Source organism: Hemibagrus wyckioides, linkage group LG01, assembly GCF_019097595.1.
Source record: "Hemibagrus wyckioides isolate EC202008001 linkage group LG01, SWU_Hwy_1.0, whole genome shotgun sequence".
In the NCBI taxonomy this organism is placed as follows: Eukaryota; Metazoa; Chordata; class Actinopteri; order Siluriformes; family Bagridae; genus Hemibagrus; species Hemibagrus wyckioides.
The window spans coordinates 17,718,977-17,732,980 of record NC_080710.1 but is presented as its reverse complement, the minus strand read 5'-3'; the positions used below and the strand labels follow the sequence as shown (position 1 = coordinate 17,732,980).

Below are 14,004 nucleotides of genomic sequence, written 5' to 3'. Positions count from 1 at the left end.
TGGATCTTTAAAAAATAATATCATCAGTGTATCTGCAACAACGTAATGGATGATGGAAAGAGAGAAAGGAGAAATTGATGTCAGTCTCAAGCGTTCATCTCGAAATCCCTTAAAACGAGATTATATCCGAGATGGAAAAGGTTACGTCCCAATCACCAAGGTTATGTCCCAAGCCGGTGCAGTGTCACAGCATCAGAATGCAGAGAATGGTCTGTAGTCTCTTGTACTACAGGAGGAAATCTCCTGTACTTCATAACTGTTAGATGAAAGTAAACCAAAAAAAGGCGATATATTACTTGCTTCCCTTCTTCTGTGAGTGAAGTAAGGATATGAGTCAGTGTAGGCTGGCCTTGCCCTGTATGCCTCTTCTTTTTTTTCTTTTTTCTTGCTGTATTCATACACGCTGTCTGTAATGAGACTCCGAGTTAGGGCATGAACAGTAACCTACTGTCTCCTTTGCTCACTGTTTTGCTCTTGAGCCCTCCTCCCTCCCCCACCTGCTCTGTGGAGCTAGTAAACAATGCTTCTCTGTGTAGAAGGAGGACACATGCAGCATGCAGAGCTGCGCTCTTTGCAGCAGCCCTTTCCAGCGGAGGAAATTGGACATGGTTTTCACATCAAATTTGATGTGATGGAGAAACAGTGAAAATACTCTGCCTCACACCTGCCACCAGTGTTGCTGTTCGTGTGTGTATGTGTGTGTGTTGGGTGCGCATACACACTTGTGTGTGTATCTATATATATATATTTGACCTACAGGCTCTGGAAGCAACATGTTCGTGTACAGGTTCAGCTCAGAGAGCAGCTCTCTCCAGGACTGAAGCTGCTCTCTGGATCGAGCATGTTTTGAACAGCTGCCAGACTGACTTTCCAAAGCCCTGGGCCACATTCCCTTCAGTGAAGTTGAGACAGAGGTGAAACACTTCTGAGCTGAACTGCACTTGACTCCTGTGTTTTGTTTTGTTTGGTGTTTTTTTTTTTTGTTTTTTTTTAATGCATTGATTTGTCTTTCTTCCCCATTTCATGTGAACTCGTGGGAGCTGTTTGGTTCTTTAATGCTTTGTGTGTGAACAAAATACAACAAACCATAAGCTGACTGAAAGAAGAGTCCACGATCTTTCAAATAGTAAGGGGCTGACTGTCAGGGTGCAGGAATGAGGAAGATGGAGTAAGTGAGTTAGGGAAAGGAAATGGTCCCAGAATGGCTGGAGAAAAAGTCATGAAAAAGATGCCTCGTGCCAGTGAAGGAATGAATGCCTGCCATCTGTGATGTGGAAGATTCATTGTATATCTGATAGCTTGATTAGTACCATGAGTGCTAAATTGAGTGAAAGGGTTGAAGCGTGGCCTGCTCGGAACGACAAAGGGCTTTTGGTGATGAAGCAAGCGTTACCATACAGCTCTTGTTAGAGAAAGCTATGTGAATGCCATGGATACTCCCAAAGAAAAACTAGATTACAAGATAGCGATGTGCATTTCATGTTTCAGATGTTGGTTTTTCTTGCCTCTCTTTTCTCCTCTCTTCTGCGATCTATCTCTCTGATGTTGTAGGCTTTTTTCCCCTCAAAGACAGTTAATCTGTCATTTGAATGGGTTTTTCCTTTTTGCTTATGCATTGTCTTTACAAAGCATCAGTTCATTGCTACCAGCAAAACAACTCCCTGTTTCTCTCTCTCTCTCTCTCTCTCTCTCTCTCGCGCTCTCGCTCTCGCTCTCGCGCTCTCGCTCTCTGCCCACTCTAAAAGGCTGATTATGGTTGCCATAGAAACAGTGGGCAGGCTGGGCAAGCATTTGGCAGCAGTGTCAGGTGCGCGCAAGTGTGTGTGTGTGTGTGTGTGTGTATGAAGGCGCACATGTCTTCCTCTGGCCCAGGGTAAATATTTGCCATTTGCTTGATAACAGAGTGGCAGGTTTCTTGTTGTGGTGGCAGCTTCACAGAGGAATAAATTAATTAAGAGATGTAATGTTGTTGTTGTTGTTGTTTTTGTGTTGGGGAGACCTGACCACACAAATCTCTACACAAACCTGCGTTCATCACTGCCTCTGATGACGATAATACGTCCTGTGCCCTGTAGTGGACACACCCCCAGATCTGCTGACCTTCAAGCCAATCAGCATATGTATCTGGAATGATTGACAGCTGTTTCGGTCTTCATGTTCAGAAATGTCAAGCCTGTTGATGGAGAAAATGTAGTGTCCAGGGTTTTACAGAAAGTGCCAGGCACTTGGGGAAGCACGTGTCACTCATCAGGTTTACTTAAGCAGATGTAGGCTAGTAAATTCACACATTCTTTAATTTCTGGACATTTTTCTTTGACTAGGAAGATATATAGTAAACCTTTTTTTTCCCTCAGAGTCTCTCCACCTCTCCCCCAAGCTCCTACAGTTTCTACCATAGACAAGTGATCTGTGAGTGAACTGTATCAAAAACGTACTGCCCCCCCCACCCCCCCCCTTGCTGCTCCCCTCAGTAGGACTACACATCCTTCCTCCTCAGGCTAGTCCCCAGAAAACATGCCAGAAACCCAGAACACATCCTTGCTGTAATGTTTGGCGATTACTTTCGGATTAAAGCAGAGCATCTACCTCATTGTTCTCTGTGCGTTTTTTTCCTCTTGCCAAGAAAACTTGCACTCCATCAGGCAAAGTGCTTCAATGCCAGCTTGCTGGATAAAAACAATGCTTAGCCTTTATGAAGTCCTATACATTCTCTTTCTTTGGCTTTGTACTGTAATTAAAGTGAGCACTCTGGCACGGCTACCTGGGTGCCAGGGCTTCCATTTAGATTAGCGGCAGTCTAATTAACGGCAGAGGCGCACTTTCTGTTCCGGCGCCAGTCTCTAATGGCCAGGCAGATTGATTTAAATGCAAACTAGAGAGGATTTAATGAACTGCTTTTAGTGAAAGTGTTTAACAGGGATTTCCACACTCTCTGACATGTTGGCAAACTTGTGGGCTATAAATTAGGAATTGTTGTGCTTTTCTGCCTAAAATGTTGTTTAATTGCCTTGCAATAAGTGTAGGAGATGGGTATTAAATACTTATGCTTTCCTAAGATGTGTGACATAAGTGTGAAACCACTGTAGATAAAATTCTTGAGATAAAACTCGATTGTGTTTCATTCCCTTCCGACATGTCTGTGAAAAGTTGCCTCGTATGATATGAGGTTTTTGTGCGTCTCTCATTCAGAAGCCATTTCTGGCAACATTGCATGATTATCTTCAGGTTTATTTGTAGCAGTCCTCAAGGAGTTTCTCAAAAGCTCTATTCTAACCCGACATCCGGCTGATAATCGTAGGATGAAACAATAGCTTAAAGGTTCCTCTGGACAGGATCCAGCATGCTCCCCAAACCGTGGTCAACACCTTTTGATTGACGTTCTGCTTATCTCTTGCAGATGTTGGTGACGACTCCGGAGAAGTGGGATGTGGTGACGAGGAAAAGTGTTGGAGATGTGGCTCTGTCCCAAATTGTTCGCTTGCTTATCTTGGATGAGGTGCACCTGCTGCATGAGGACAGAGGACCTGTCTTGGAGAGTCTGGTGGCCAGGACGCTGCGGCAGGTGAGCATCCGGAATGCCATCTATGTAATGCTGCACTCACACTGCCAGCAGTTTTATTTCACCAAGAGTGATGGCTTGCATTGAGTTGCGTAACAATACTCAAAAATGCAACTTTTATATGATAGACTGGTGTCTTACTACAAGGTTTCAACTTTTAATTAATTCATACATTCAGTCTTACATTAATAATGATTATCTGTGTGATCCATCAAGAGTCTTAGAAGCAAATAAAGTAAGAACAAACGAATGAAAGAAAGGAAGGAGGAAAGGACGGAAGAAAAAGTAAGAAAGACAGAAAGGAAGGGAAGGAAATAGGGAAGGAAGGAAGGAAGGGAAGGAGGGAAGGAAGGAAAGGATAAAGGAAAAAAGAAAAGAAAGAAGGAAGGACAGAAAGAATGAAAGAAGGGAAGGACAGAAAGAAGGAAAGAATGAAAGAAGGGAAGGAAAGTATGAAATAAGGGATGGAAAGAATGAAAAAATGGAAGGAAAGAATGAAAGAAGGGGAGGAATGAATGAAAGGAAGGAAGGAAGGACAGAAGGAAGGAAGGACGGACGGACGGAAGGAAGGAAGGAAGGACGGACGGAAAGAAGGACGGACGGAAAGAAGGAAGGACGGAAGGAAGGAAGGACGGAAGGAAGGAAGGACAGAAGGAAGGAAGGAAGGACAGAAGGAAGGAAGGAAGGACAGAAGGAAGGAAGGAAGGACAGAAAGAAAGAAGGAAGGACAGAAAGAAAGAAGGAAGGACAGAAAGAAGGACAGAAAGAAGGGAATGAAAGAAGGGAAGGAAGAATGAAAGAAGGGAAGGAAAGTATGAAAGAAGAGATGGAAAGAAGGGAAGGAAGAATGAAAGAAGGGAAGGAAAGTATGAAAGAAGAGATGGAAAGAAGGGAAGGAAGAATGAAAGAAGGGAAGGAAAGTATGAAAGATGGGAAGGAATCAATGAAAAAAGGGAAGGAAAGAATGAAAGTAGGGAAGGAAGACTGAAAGAAGGGAAGGAAAGAATGAAAGAAGGGAAGGAAGAAGAGGATAAGGAAAGAAAAAAGTAAAGGACGAAAGAAAGAAAGAAAGAAAGGAAGGATGGACAGAAAGAAGGAAAGGAAGGAAAGGACGAAAGAAAGAAAGGAAGGATGGACAGAAAGAAGGAAAGGATGGAAAGAATAAAAGAAAGAAGAGAAAGAAAGAATGAAAGATAGAAGGTAATGTTGCTTTTTTTAACATTTTACATGGCTTTTTACATTACTTATGTGCGGGGTTGCCAGGTCTGTTCAAACACCTTGCAAATGCACCTGAAATTGTTCAGGCAAAAGAATTCAGGCTTTGGGAAAGAATGATGCATTTTTTTTCTTCTCTTTTTCAGTGTTTGAATGTTAATGGACTTAATTTTACCACCCAGAGTCTCATTTCAAAACAGTTCCATTTAGCTTTAAATCCATGACCTTGGCAACCCTGCTGGTGTGACCTCCAAGTAGACATGGCTTAAGTGACACTGAGATCTCTGTAGCTCAAAAGTCTTGTTTTAAACTGTCTGTATACTCCAAACTAGACTGTAACTGGGAAATGCCGTCTGTGTGTGTGTGTGTTTGTGTCTGTTAGTGTTTTCTTTGTGCATTATTTTTTTACAATGCCTATAAGCTTTACTGATTTGAGATAAAGGGGAAGTTACTTTGCAGAGGGGGCATGTGGGATTGAATTGTTTATTGCAGTCTGGGGAATGTATTGAGCAATATGCAGACTGGACTGAATCGAGCCTTGTATCGATTCATGCAATGCAATAGAAAACGCCCCTTCATTACACCTTTGTTATTTATAGTTACCTGTTTGGTTAAATATATAATAATGTATAAATGATATTATTTGTCCGTGAAATTTTATTGTGATCCTGATATTATGACTCACGATCATAAGTTTGAGATTCGATTATACATCTTGTTTACTGAATAGTTCTCTAGTGTGTGTGTGTGTGTGTGTGTGTGTGTGTGTGTGTGTGTGTGTGTGTGTGTGTGCACGCATGGATGTTTGTGCACTCTCTGCTGCATGATTATGCTGTGTGAGTGACAGAGCTGCGCTGATGATGATTGGCAGGCCCCCTTACAGGAATCAGTCTGGCCGTTTGGGATATTAGTATGATTATGCAAATCCTGACAGGCAGAGAGATGTGAGCCTGCGTTCCCGACTATCCCGTATCCGTGTTCCGTTCCGCCGAGCTGCAGTCAGGTGTCAGTCTCAAGGAGGAAATTAATAAAAGAGCTAAAGAGGTATTGTGGAAGGAGACAGCCCTCTTGGCGACGGAGTTCCTCAGCAGAGCCGTGTCCTTCCTTTTTCTCCGTTCAAAGTACAAAACAATTCTTTTGTAATTCCAGAGGGTTTTTTTATGAGAGAGAAGGAGAGATAAACAGGTGAGGACAATGGGAATGAAAGAGACTAACATGAATGAACAGACAAGAGCAAAAGCTCTTGATGGAGGTGCTAGAACAGATAAACACTGTTGTAGGCAATCAGTCGAGCTTACGAGAGCGTTTCATGCGTTTCATTTTGTTTGAGATCGTTCAGTTAGCTTTTTATTAATTGTCCCTGAATTAGACGTTTATCAGAATAAAAGTAGGAAAAGCAAAACAATATACCGTCCAAAAGTATTGGAACAAGACCAATTATTTTGTTTTTGCTACACACTGAAGCCATTTGTGTTCAGATCAAATGTTAAATATGAGAATTGCAGCTTTCATTTCCTGATATTTACATCGAAGTGTGTCAAACTACTCAGATCATGGCAGCTTCAATGGCAGATCAGCCAATTTTCAGGAGGTGAAATGTATGCTCAGTTGAGTCTGGTGATTGACTTGGCCAATCTGAATACTTTCACTCCTCTGTTGTGTTGGCAGTGTGTTTTGGATCAGTCTCTTGCTAAATGATGAAGTTCCTCACAATTAGTTTGGATGCATTTCTCTGTAAATTGGGAGACAGAATGTTTCTGTAGATGTCTGAATACATTCTGCTGCTACCATCCTGAATTACATCAATAAAGATTAGTGATCCTGTTCCAGAAGCAGCCATGCACGCCCAAGCCATGACAGTACTGCCAACAAGCGTGACCGATGAGCTGACATGTTTTGGATCAAGAGCAGATCCTTTCTTTATCCACACTTTGGCCTTACCATCACTTTGGTAAAGGTTAATTTTGGTTCCTGGACTTTTGTCCAGCCCTGATTCTTCCTGCTGTTTGCACCTTGTGGTATGGACACTGTATTTATCATCTTGAAGTTTTCTTTGAATGGTGGCTTGTGATACCTTCACCCCTGCCCTGTGGTTGGTGTTGGTGATGTCACTGACTGGTGTTTTGGGTTTTTTCTTCACTGCTTTTGCTATGTTTCTGTCACCAGTTGCTGTGTTTTCCTTTCCTGTCCAGTATCATCTCTAGTTGTTAGTGGACCAGTGGTTTTATTCTTTTTCAGGACTTTTTCAGGACTAAATAGCTCTATTGGCTATGACTAGTGCTTATGCAGAGACTCTGATATATTTTCCCTCTTTCCCAGCTTTAAAACAACTGGCTTTTCTTCTATAGACAGCTCACTGGTCTTTATGTTGGTTTATCCTTTTTAAACAACAAATACAGTCTTCACTGGTGAAACCAAGTGCTTATATCAAGAGTAGATATTCAGAGCTGTTTATTCTTTAAACAGTCAGTTTAACAGTGCACACCAGGACAATAAGAAACTGTCACATTTTCAGCACTGGAAAAATGGGTAGGTTCAAGCAAAAGGTTCCAATTTCTTATTTAACCATTTAGATATATATGGAAATGAAAGCTGAAATTCTGATCAGTCATTTCATATTCATTATTTTAATCTTAAATCAATAGTATCTCAATTTATATCAGAAAAAAAAGGAACTGGTCTTGTCGTTCATTACTTTTGGAGGGCAAGGTATAACAGTGATATTCTGGCTTGTAGCTTTCACAAGAGGGTAGTCTATTAATTTGTACAGGAGTGGATTGTGACTAGAAGAGGACATCAAAATTAATTCTATTAAAAATAAATAAATAAAAATAACTTACAATATATGAGTAGAAGTTTCATCACATCAATTTATAGACCCAAACTTGTTGCCATAAGGTATGAAGTACACAGTTGTCATGAATGTCTTTGCTGTAGAATTTAGATTTTCCTTCATTGGAATTAAGGAACCGAACATGCTCCAGTATGTCAATGCCACAGTGCACAAATTGAGGTCCAGAAAGACGTTTTGCTTGTGGAAGAGGGATCTGTGCAAAGCCCTGTCCTCAATCCCACTGAACACCTGTGGAATGAGGCGGAATGCTGAGTTTCCTGACCTCCCTAATGCTGTAGTGGATGAATGAGAAAATTCCCACAGCCATGTTCCAAAATCTAGTGGAAAAGCCTTCCCAGAAGAGCGGAGGCTATTATATCAGCAAGGGAGGATTCAATCTGGAATGGGATGTTCAGCAAGCACGTATGGGTGTGATGGTTAGGTTTCTACAAGCTTTTGGCTATATAGTGTATGATTTAAGCTAACATCTGTTAAAGTTTTTTGAGTAATAGGCAGTTGACCGTTAACAACATTCAATTATCTAGTAAACCGTTGAGCAAATTTGGAACTAATATTGTAAGATCTGAATCTAGCCAAACAAACTGTTCACTGGAAAAAGAAGACATATTTTTCCCTTCAGTCTTTGTGTGAGGAAACATGGTCACTATGGTGACAATGATGTACAGGTATTATCCACTCCATAATCCCCCTTTCCCTCTCCAAATCTTTGCAGAAAGTCTAGGTGGGTTTAGAAAGTTAATAAAAGCATTTCCTTGCTGGATTGATGAAAGATATTTTTGTCTTCTTAGAGTGGAAGTTGTCAACATCTATTCTAGGTGGCAAAAGCAATTTAGGTTAAAACTCAACTTATTGTCATGTTTGGCTATTTTCCAGAATTCAGCTGGTTTTCCCAGACCACCAAACATGCATCTAGTTGTTGTTGCAGGTCTGGAAACACTGCAGAAATCAGCCTTTCGATGTTTTACACTGTGTTTTGGGCTCAGAATCAAATCCAAAACCTCAATACCTTTTTTTCTTATCTTTAAATTATTGAGATCATGCTTATTAAGCAAGACTTTGCCTGCAGAAGTAGAAAAATGTGGCCTTATCAATAAAAGATGGATGAGAGGGGAAACTACGCTAAGTGATGAGCACCATTTTACCTTTAAGGACAGAAAACAAACCTGATGTATAACGTGCGTAGTATCTTATAAAATCTAGACGATTCTCTGTGCTGGAATTCATTTAGATCAGTGTGGCACCTCAATCTTCTTGTGGATCTCTATCTGTTTTAGAGTCAGTGAAGCATGGCACTTATTTTGGCTGTGCTAGCTGAAGCTGCTGGATTCTGTCATTCATGGCGCCCACTCCTCCAGCACAGGATACACACTCTGAAACCGTCACAAGCTTTATGATATTTGCCACTTTCTCAGACTCACCTAGCTTCTTGTTCCACTAGTAGGCCATGTAGAAAGTGCTTGTTGTTGTACAACTACTGGTCTAATGATATGTTCTAGTTCTTTCCAAATACAAAACTCAGCTTTGTCTGTGTGGGCAGTAGTTGGTCAGAGTGGTGTGCATTTCATAGCTCAGGCAGGTAATGTCAGACTTTTCTCCATTTTTTTTTTTTTTTTTTTTTTTTTTTGCATCACTTTAGCGATGTTCCCCAATGATTCAGTGACACAGAAAAACATGCTCTGTATATCTAGAGAACTTTTTTTTCCGACTTGATTATACAGAAGCCATTTTATTCTTCTTGAGATGTTAGAGTCTGTAGTCTTGACATGCAGCTTGTGTGCTGTTTACCACAAAGTGTCTGAATAAAAAACCTTTACTTAGCCCACACAGCACACTGTTCTATACATAGATTTATGAACATCAGCCATATGGCCCTTTGAACAAAAGCCTCAATAAAACTAGACTAAATGAAACCCTTAAAAATAAAATACAAGCATAGGTCTTTACCTTTTAGAGCTTATGCTGTAAGGATGGATTCCCCCCCCCCCCAAGTCCTTGATCGGGTCATCTTATAAAGTTTTTTTTTTTTTGTGCTCAATTATAATGTTTTGCCAAACTGCAGTTGGCAGTTAGCTAACTCACATGACTGCACCATTGTCAAAAACCAGTAAACATGACAACATGCAATATAAATGTTTATTAATATTATTAAAATGAATCTTTTTTTCAATCATTTTGGTTAATTTGGGTTTGACTCATGCAAGCACAGCTGCTATGCTCAGCAATTATTTTGTGCAAAGTTCATCTAGGTGGTTGGTTTTCCAGAGAAAACGGTCCATGCGTGTAGATAAGTGTTAGGTGTAGCTGATAAAGTTGACATTGAGCACACATTTTCAGGCAATGTTCAAACTTCTGCATCAGTAAATCAGATTAATGTTTATGCTTTATGTTCTGCATTCTTATCATTATTTCTTGAGAAAAATCATTCACTGCATCTCCCCTCTCAGCATGCAGTACAGTACTACACTGTGGTCAGTCTGCTTTCCTGTGCTACCTTCTTTCTCTTCCATTTCAACTCATACTTATAATATATACTGCTACTTGCCAGTCTTAAAGCTAATGGCTAGACCTATTACATTCACATTGCTGTTTACAACTGAGGAGAAAGTGATATACAGCACATAGTGACACTTTGCTCTCTAATTACGGATATTACGAATAGTCCTTGAATATCTACTGCCCGTATATAATCATCAGATCCACGAGAAAGGGCAGTGAAAAATCGTTCTCGGCAAGTTTAGAGGACCAAAGTTACAAAGTCCTGCTTTAAAATGAACTTGAACACCTTGTCGTCAGCGTCTATGTTTGGCAGAAGTTGATCATGCCAGATTGGGACGAATAATTAATATGTAAATTAGTGGTTATCAAGCGATTAGTGTTAATCGGGCAATAAGCATATTTTATTTTATACCCTGCCCTTTTTTCAAATCCTCAGCATGGGGCAAGATTTCCTCTGAGGATCATTAATGCTTCCTTTCAGACATAAAAATGCTTTCAGCAAAGCTGTTTATGAAGACAAGCCACACTTTCTTTTTTATTTTGAAATAGAGGACACACTGTAAAAGTGTCCTTCATTTTGTGCCAAGGTAAAGTACATTAAATAGTATTGGAATGATGGTTTGTGCTTTCTGGTAATATTCTAAATATGAAAATAACATCAAGGGAGAGTGTTATTATTATTATTATTATTATTATTATTATTATTATTATTATTATTATTATTATTATTATTATTATTATTATTATTACTATTATTATTACTATTATTACTATTATTATTATTATTATTATTAAGTGCATTTGAGTGCTAGTGAATTGCCTTGAATCGAATAAAAAACGTGACAAAGCTGCAGCTCTTACTCAATGCAGCTGTCTTAATAAGGATTTCTTCTGTCACTGATGAAAAAGCTTTACACCTTAAATCCGTTCGGAAACTCACCTGATGCTTAAAGACGGCTCAAGAGCGTAGGAATTTGCGTTTGAGGTGGTAAAGGTGATCGCTGCTCTCAGCTGATAGGTAGATGATCAGTAGTGATAAGACGAATCTAGTGGAAATGGTCTGTGCTGTATTGTTACAGTGGCTTGTTTTATTGTGATGTTTCTCATTCTCAGTGCCAGATAGGCAGAACTTCAGAGTGCTTGTGCTTTGCTTTGTACCTGTAGGTAGTGAGATATCTAGATTACTAAGACAGCTAGTGCATCATATTAAAAGTCTAACCAATCTCCTCTGTCAAGTACACAACAGGAGGGACAGAGCGCTCTCTGTCATACACACACCACACACACTGTCTCTTTCTCTCCGTTCCCTCTTTTATATCTGTGCATGTCCGTTTCTCTTTCTTTCATTCATTACTGGTCATTTGAAATGCAGAATGCTGTACTTGGTGTCACACTGTGTGCTGGTCATATTTGCTTCATTGAGTCAGTCAGTGAATAAAATACATCTGTTGATAAGTGAGTGGCTCAATAAATTCTGACTAGTGTCAGCCTATCTGCTATTCATATTCCTAATTAGATCTGTAATGATGGAGTAGGATATTTTAATAAAATGTAAAGCATGTAATGAGCTACTCAACAGTCAAAATAAAGCTATGGGCTATTTCATCATTCTTGGGCTATACTGAGTAACAGCCTGTTCCTTGCTCTACCTGTCTGTATTTGAATGCAGTGTAAATTCCAGTGTTTTCAAAAAATCTGTCTTTCCATTGGAAGAGTGGTGCTACATTGTTTATTTGTGCAGGTGGAGTCAACTCAGAGCATGATTCGCATCCTGGGCCTGTCTGCTACGCTGCCTAATTACTTGGACGTGGCATCATTCCTGCATGTGAACCCGTACATCGGCCTGTTCTTCTTCGACGGCCGCTTTCGTCCTGTTCCTCTCGGACAAACCTTCGTTGGAATTAAGACTACAAACAAGGTAAACTGTGAATAGCGGTTTTTACACACCGTCCTAATGAAACACAATGTCATGACAACAGACCTGCCAGCTTTCACACACTTAGCATAGGTGCTCTGCACTTTAACTCCATCTCTGCATTATCACTCAAATATATAACAAAAAAACTTTTTCCTCCCTAAAAACATATAGCAAATGAACCATTCAGCGTAGGACTCTGCAGTGACTGACAACGGTATAAGTGTTTTGAACTCTCTGGTATTAGCGAATACACTGTGGAGGCCCTGCCACATTCCTAACAGCATTATTGTTTTGGGCTGTACTCTTGTGTTGACTCAGTTTTCCTGTTTGAATAATGCATAGAAGTGCCAAATAATGTTTGGAGTTCATTAATGTAAATAAAATCTAACAGTGCATGTTCTACTTAGCTGTCATTGGGCAAAAATATTAAATACAAATGTAGTTATAAGGGGAAAATGGCTGACAAGATTTTTTAAAATTATTGGAAAAGCCAGTTAGACCCATACGTGATTGGATGGATGGGTGGATTTTAAGATATATGACAAAAGATGAGATATATGATGTATGAATGATATGAGAGAGATGAGATATATGATATGTGAGTGATATGAGAGAGATGAGATATATGATATTTGAGTGATATGAGAGAGATGAGATATATATGATAAATGTGAGAGATAAGATATGAGTTATATGAGAGAGATGAGATATATGATGTATGAGTGATATGAGAGATATGATATTTGAGTGATATGAGAGAGATGAGATATATGATAAATGTGAGAGATAAGATATATGAGAGAGATGAGATATATATGTGAGCGATATGAGAGAGATGAGATGTATATGATAAATGAGTGATATGAGAGAGATGAGATATATGATACGTGAATTATATGAGAGAAATGAGATGTATATGATAAATGAGTGATATGAGAGAGATGAGATATATGATATGTGAGTGATATGAGAGAGGTGAGATATATATGATAAATGTGAGAGGTAAGATATATGAGAGATGAGATATATGATACATGAGTTATATGAGAGAAATGAGATGTATATGATAAATGAGTGATATGAGAGAGATGAGATATATATGTGAGTGATATGAGAGAGATGAGATATATGATATTTGAGTGATATGAGAGAGATGAGATATATATGATAAATGTGAGAGATAAGATGTATGAGTGATATGAGAGAGATGAGATATATGATATTTGAGTGATATGAGAGAGATGAGATGTATATGATAAATGAGTGATATGAGAGAGATGAGATATATATGTGAGTGATATGAGAGAGATGAGATATATATGATAAATGTGAGAGATAAGATATATGAGAGAAATGAGATATATATGTGAGCGATATGAGAGAGATGAGATGTATATGATAAATGAGTGATATGAGAGAGATGAGATATATGACATGTGAGTTATATGAGAGAAATGAGATGTATATGATAAATGAGTGATATGAGAGAGATGAGATATATGATATGTGAGTTATATGAGAGAGATGAGATGTATATGATAAATGAGTGATATGAGAGAGATGAGATATATATGTGAGTGATATGAGAGAGATGAGATATATGATATGTGAGTGATATGAGAGAGATGAGATATATGATATTTGAGTGATATGAGAGAGATGAGATATATATGATAAATGTGAGAGGTAAGATATATGAGAGAGATGAGATATATGATACATGAGTTATATGAGAGAAATGAGATGTATATGATAAATGAGTGATATGAGAGAGATGAGATATATATGTGAGTGATATGAGAGAGATGAGATATATGATATGTGAGTGATATGAGAGAGATGAGATATATATGATAAATGTGAGAGATAAGATATGTGAGTGATATGAGAGAGATGAGATATGATATTTGAGTGATATGAGAGAGATGAGATATATATGATAAATGTGAGAGGTAAGATATA

General features: G+C 39.0%; 1 protein-coding gene across 2 annotated transcripts in view; it reads left to right on the top strand.

The window, feature by feature from the left end:
* Positions 1–14,004, top strand: part of ascc3 (activating signal cointegrator 1 complex subunit 3) — a 153,874-nt gene that overhangs the window by 68,366 nt on the left and 71,504 nt on the right. For both annotated transcript variants that reach the window (XM_058393115.1, XM_058393122.1), the window contains exons 11-12: positions 3,398–3,562; positions 11,866–12,042. In XM_058393115.1, coding sequence (XP_058249098.1) covers positions 3,398–3,562; positions 11,866–12,042 — 342 coding nt within the window. The remainder of the gene's footprint in view (positions 1–3,397; positions 3,563–11,865; positions 12,043–14,004) is intronic.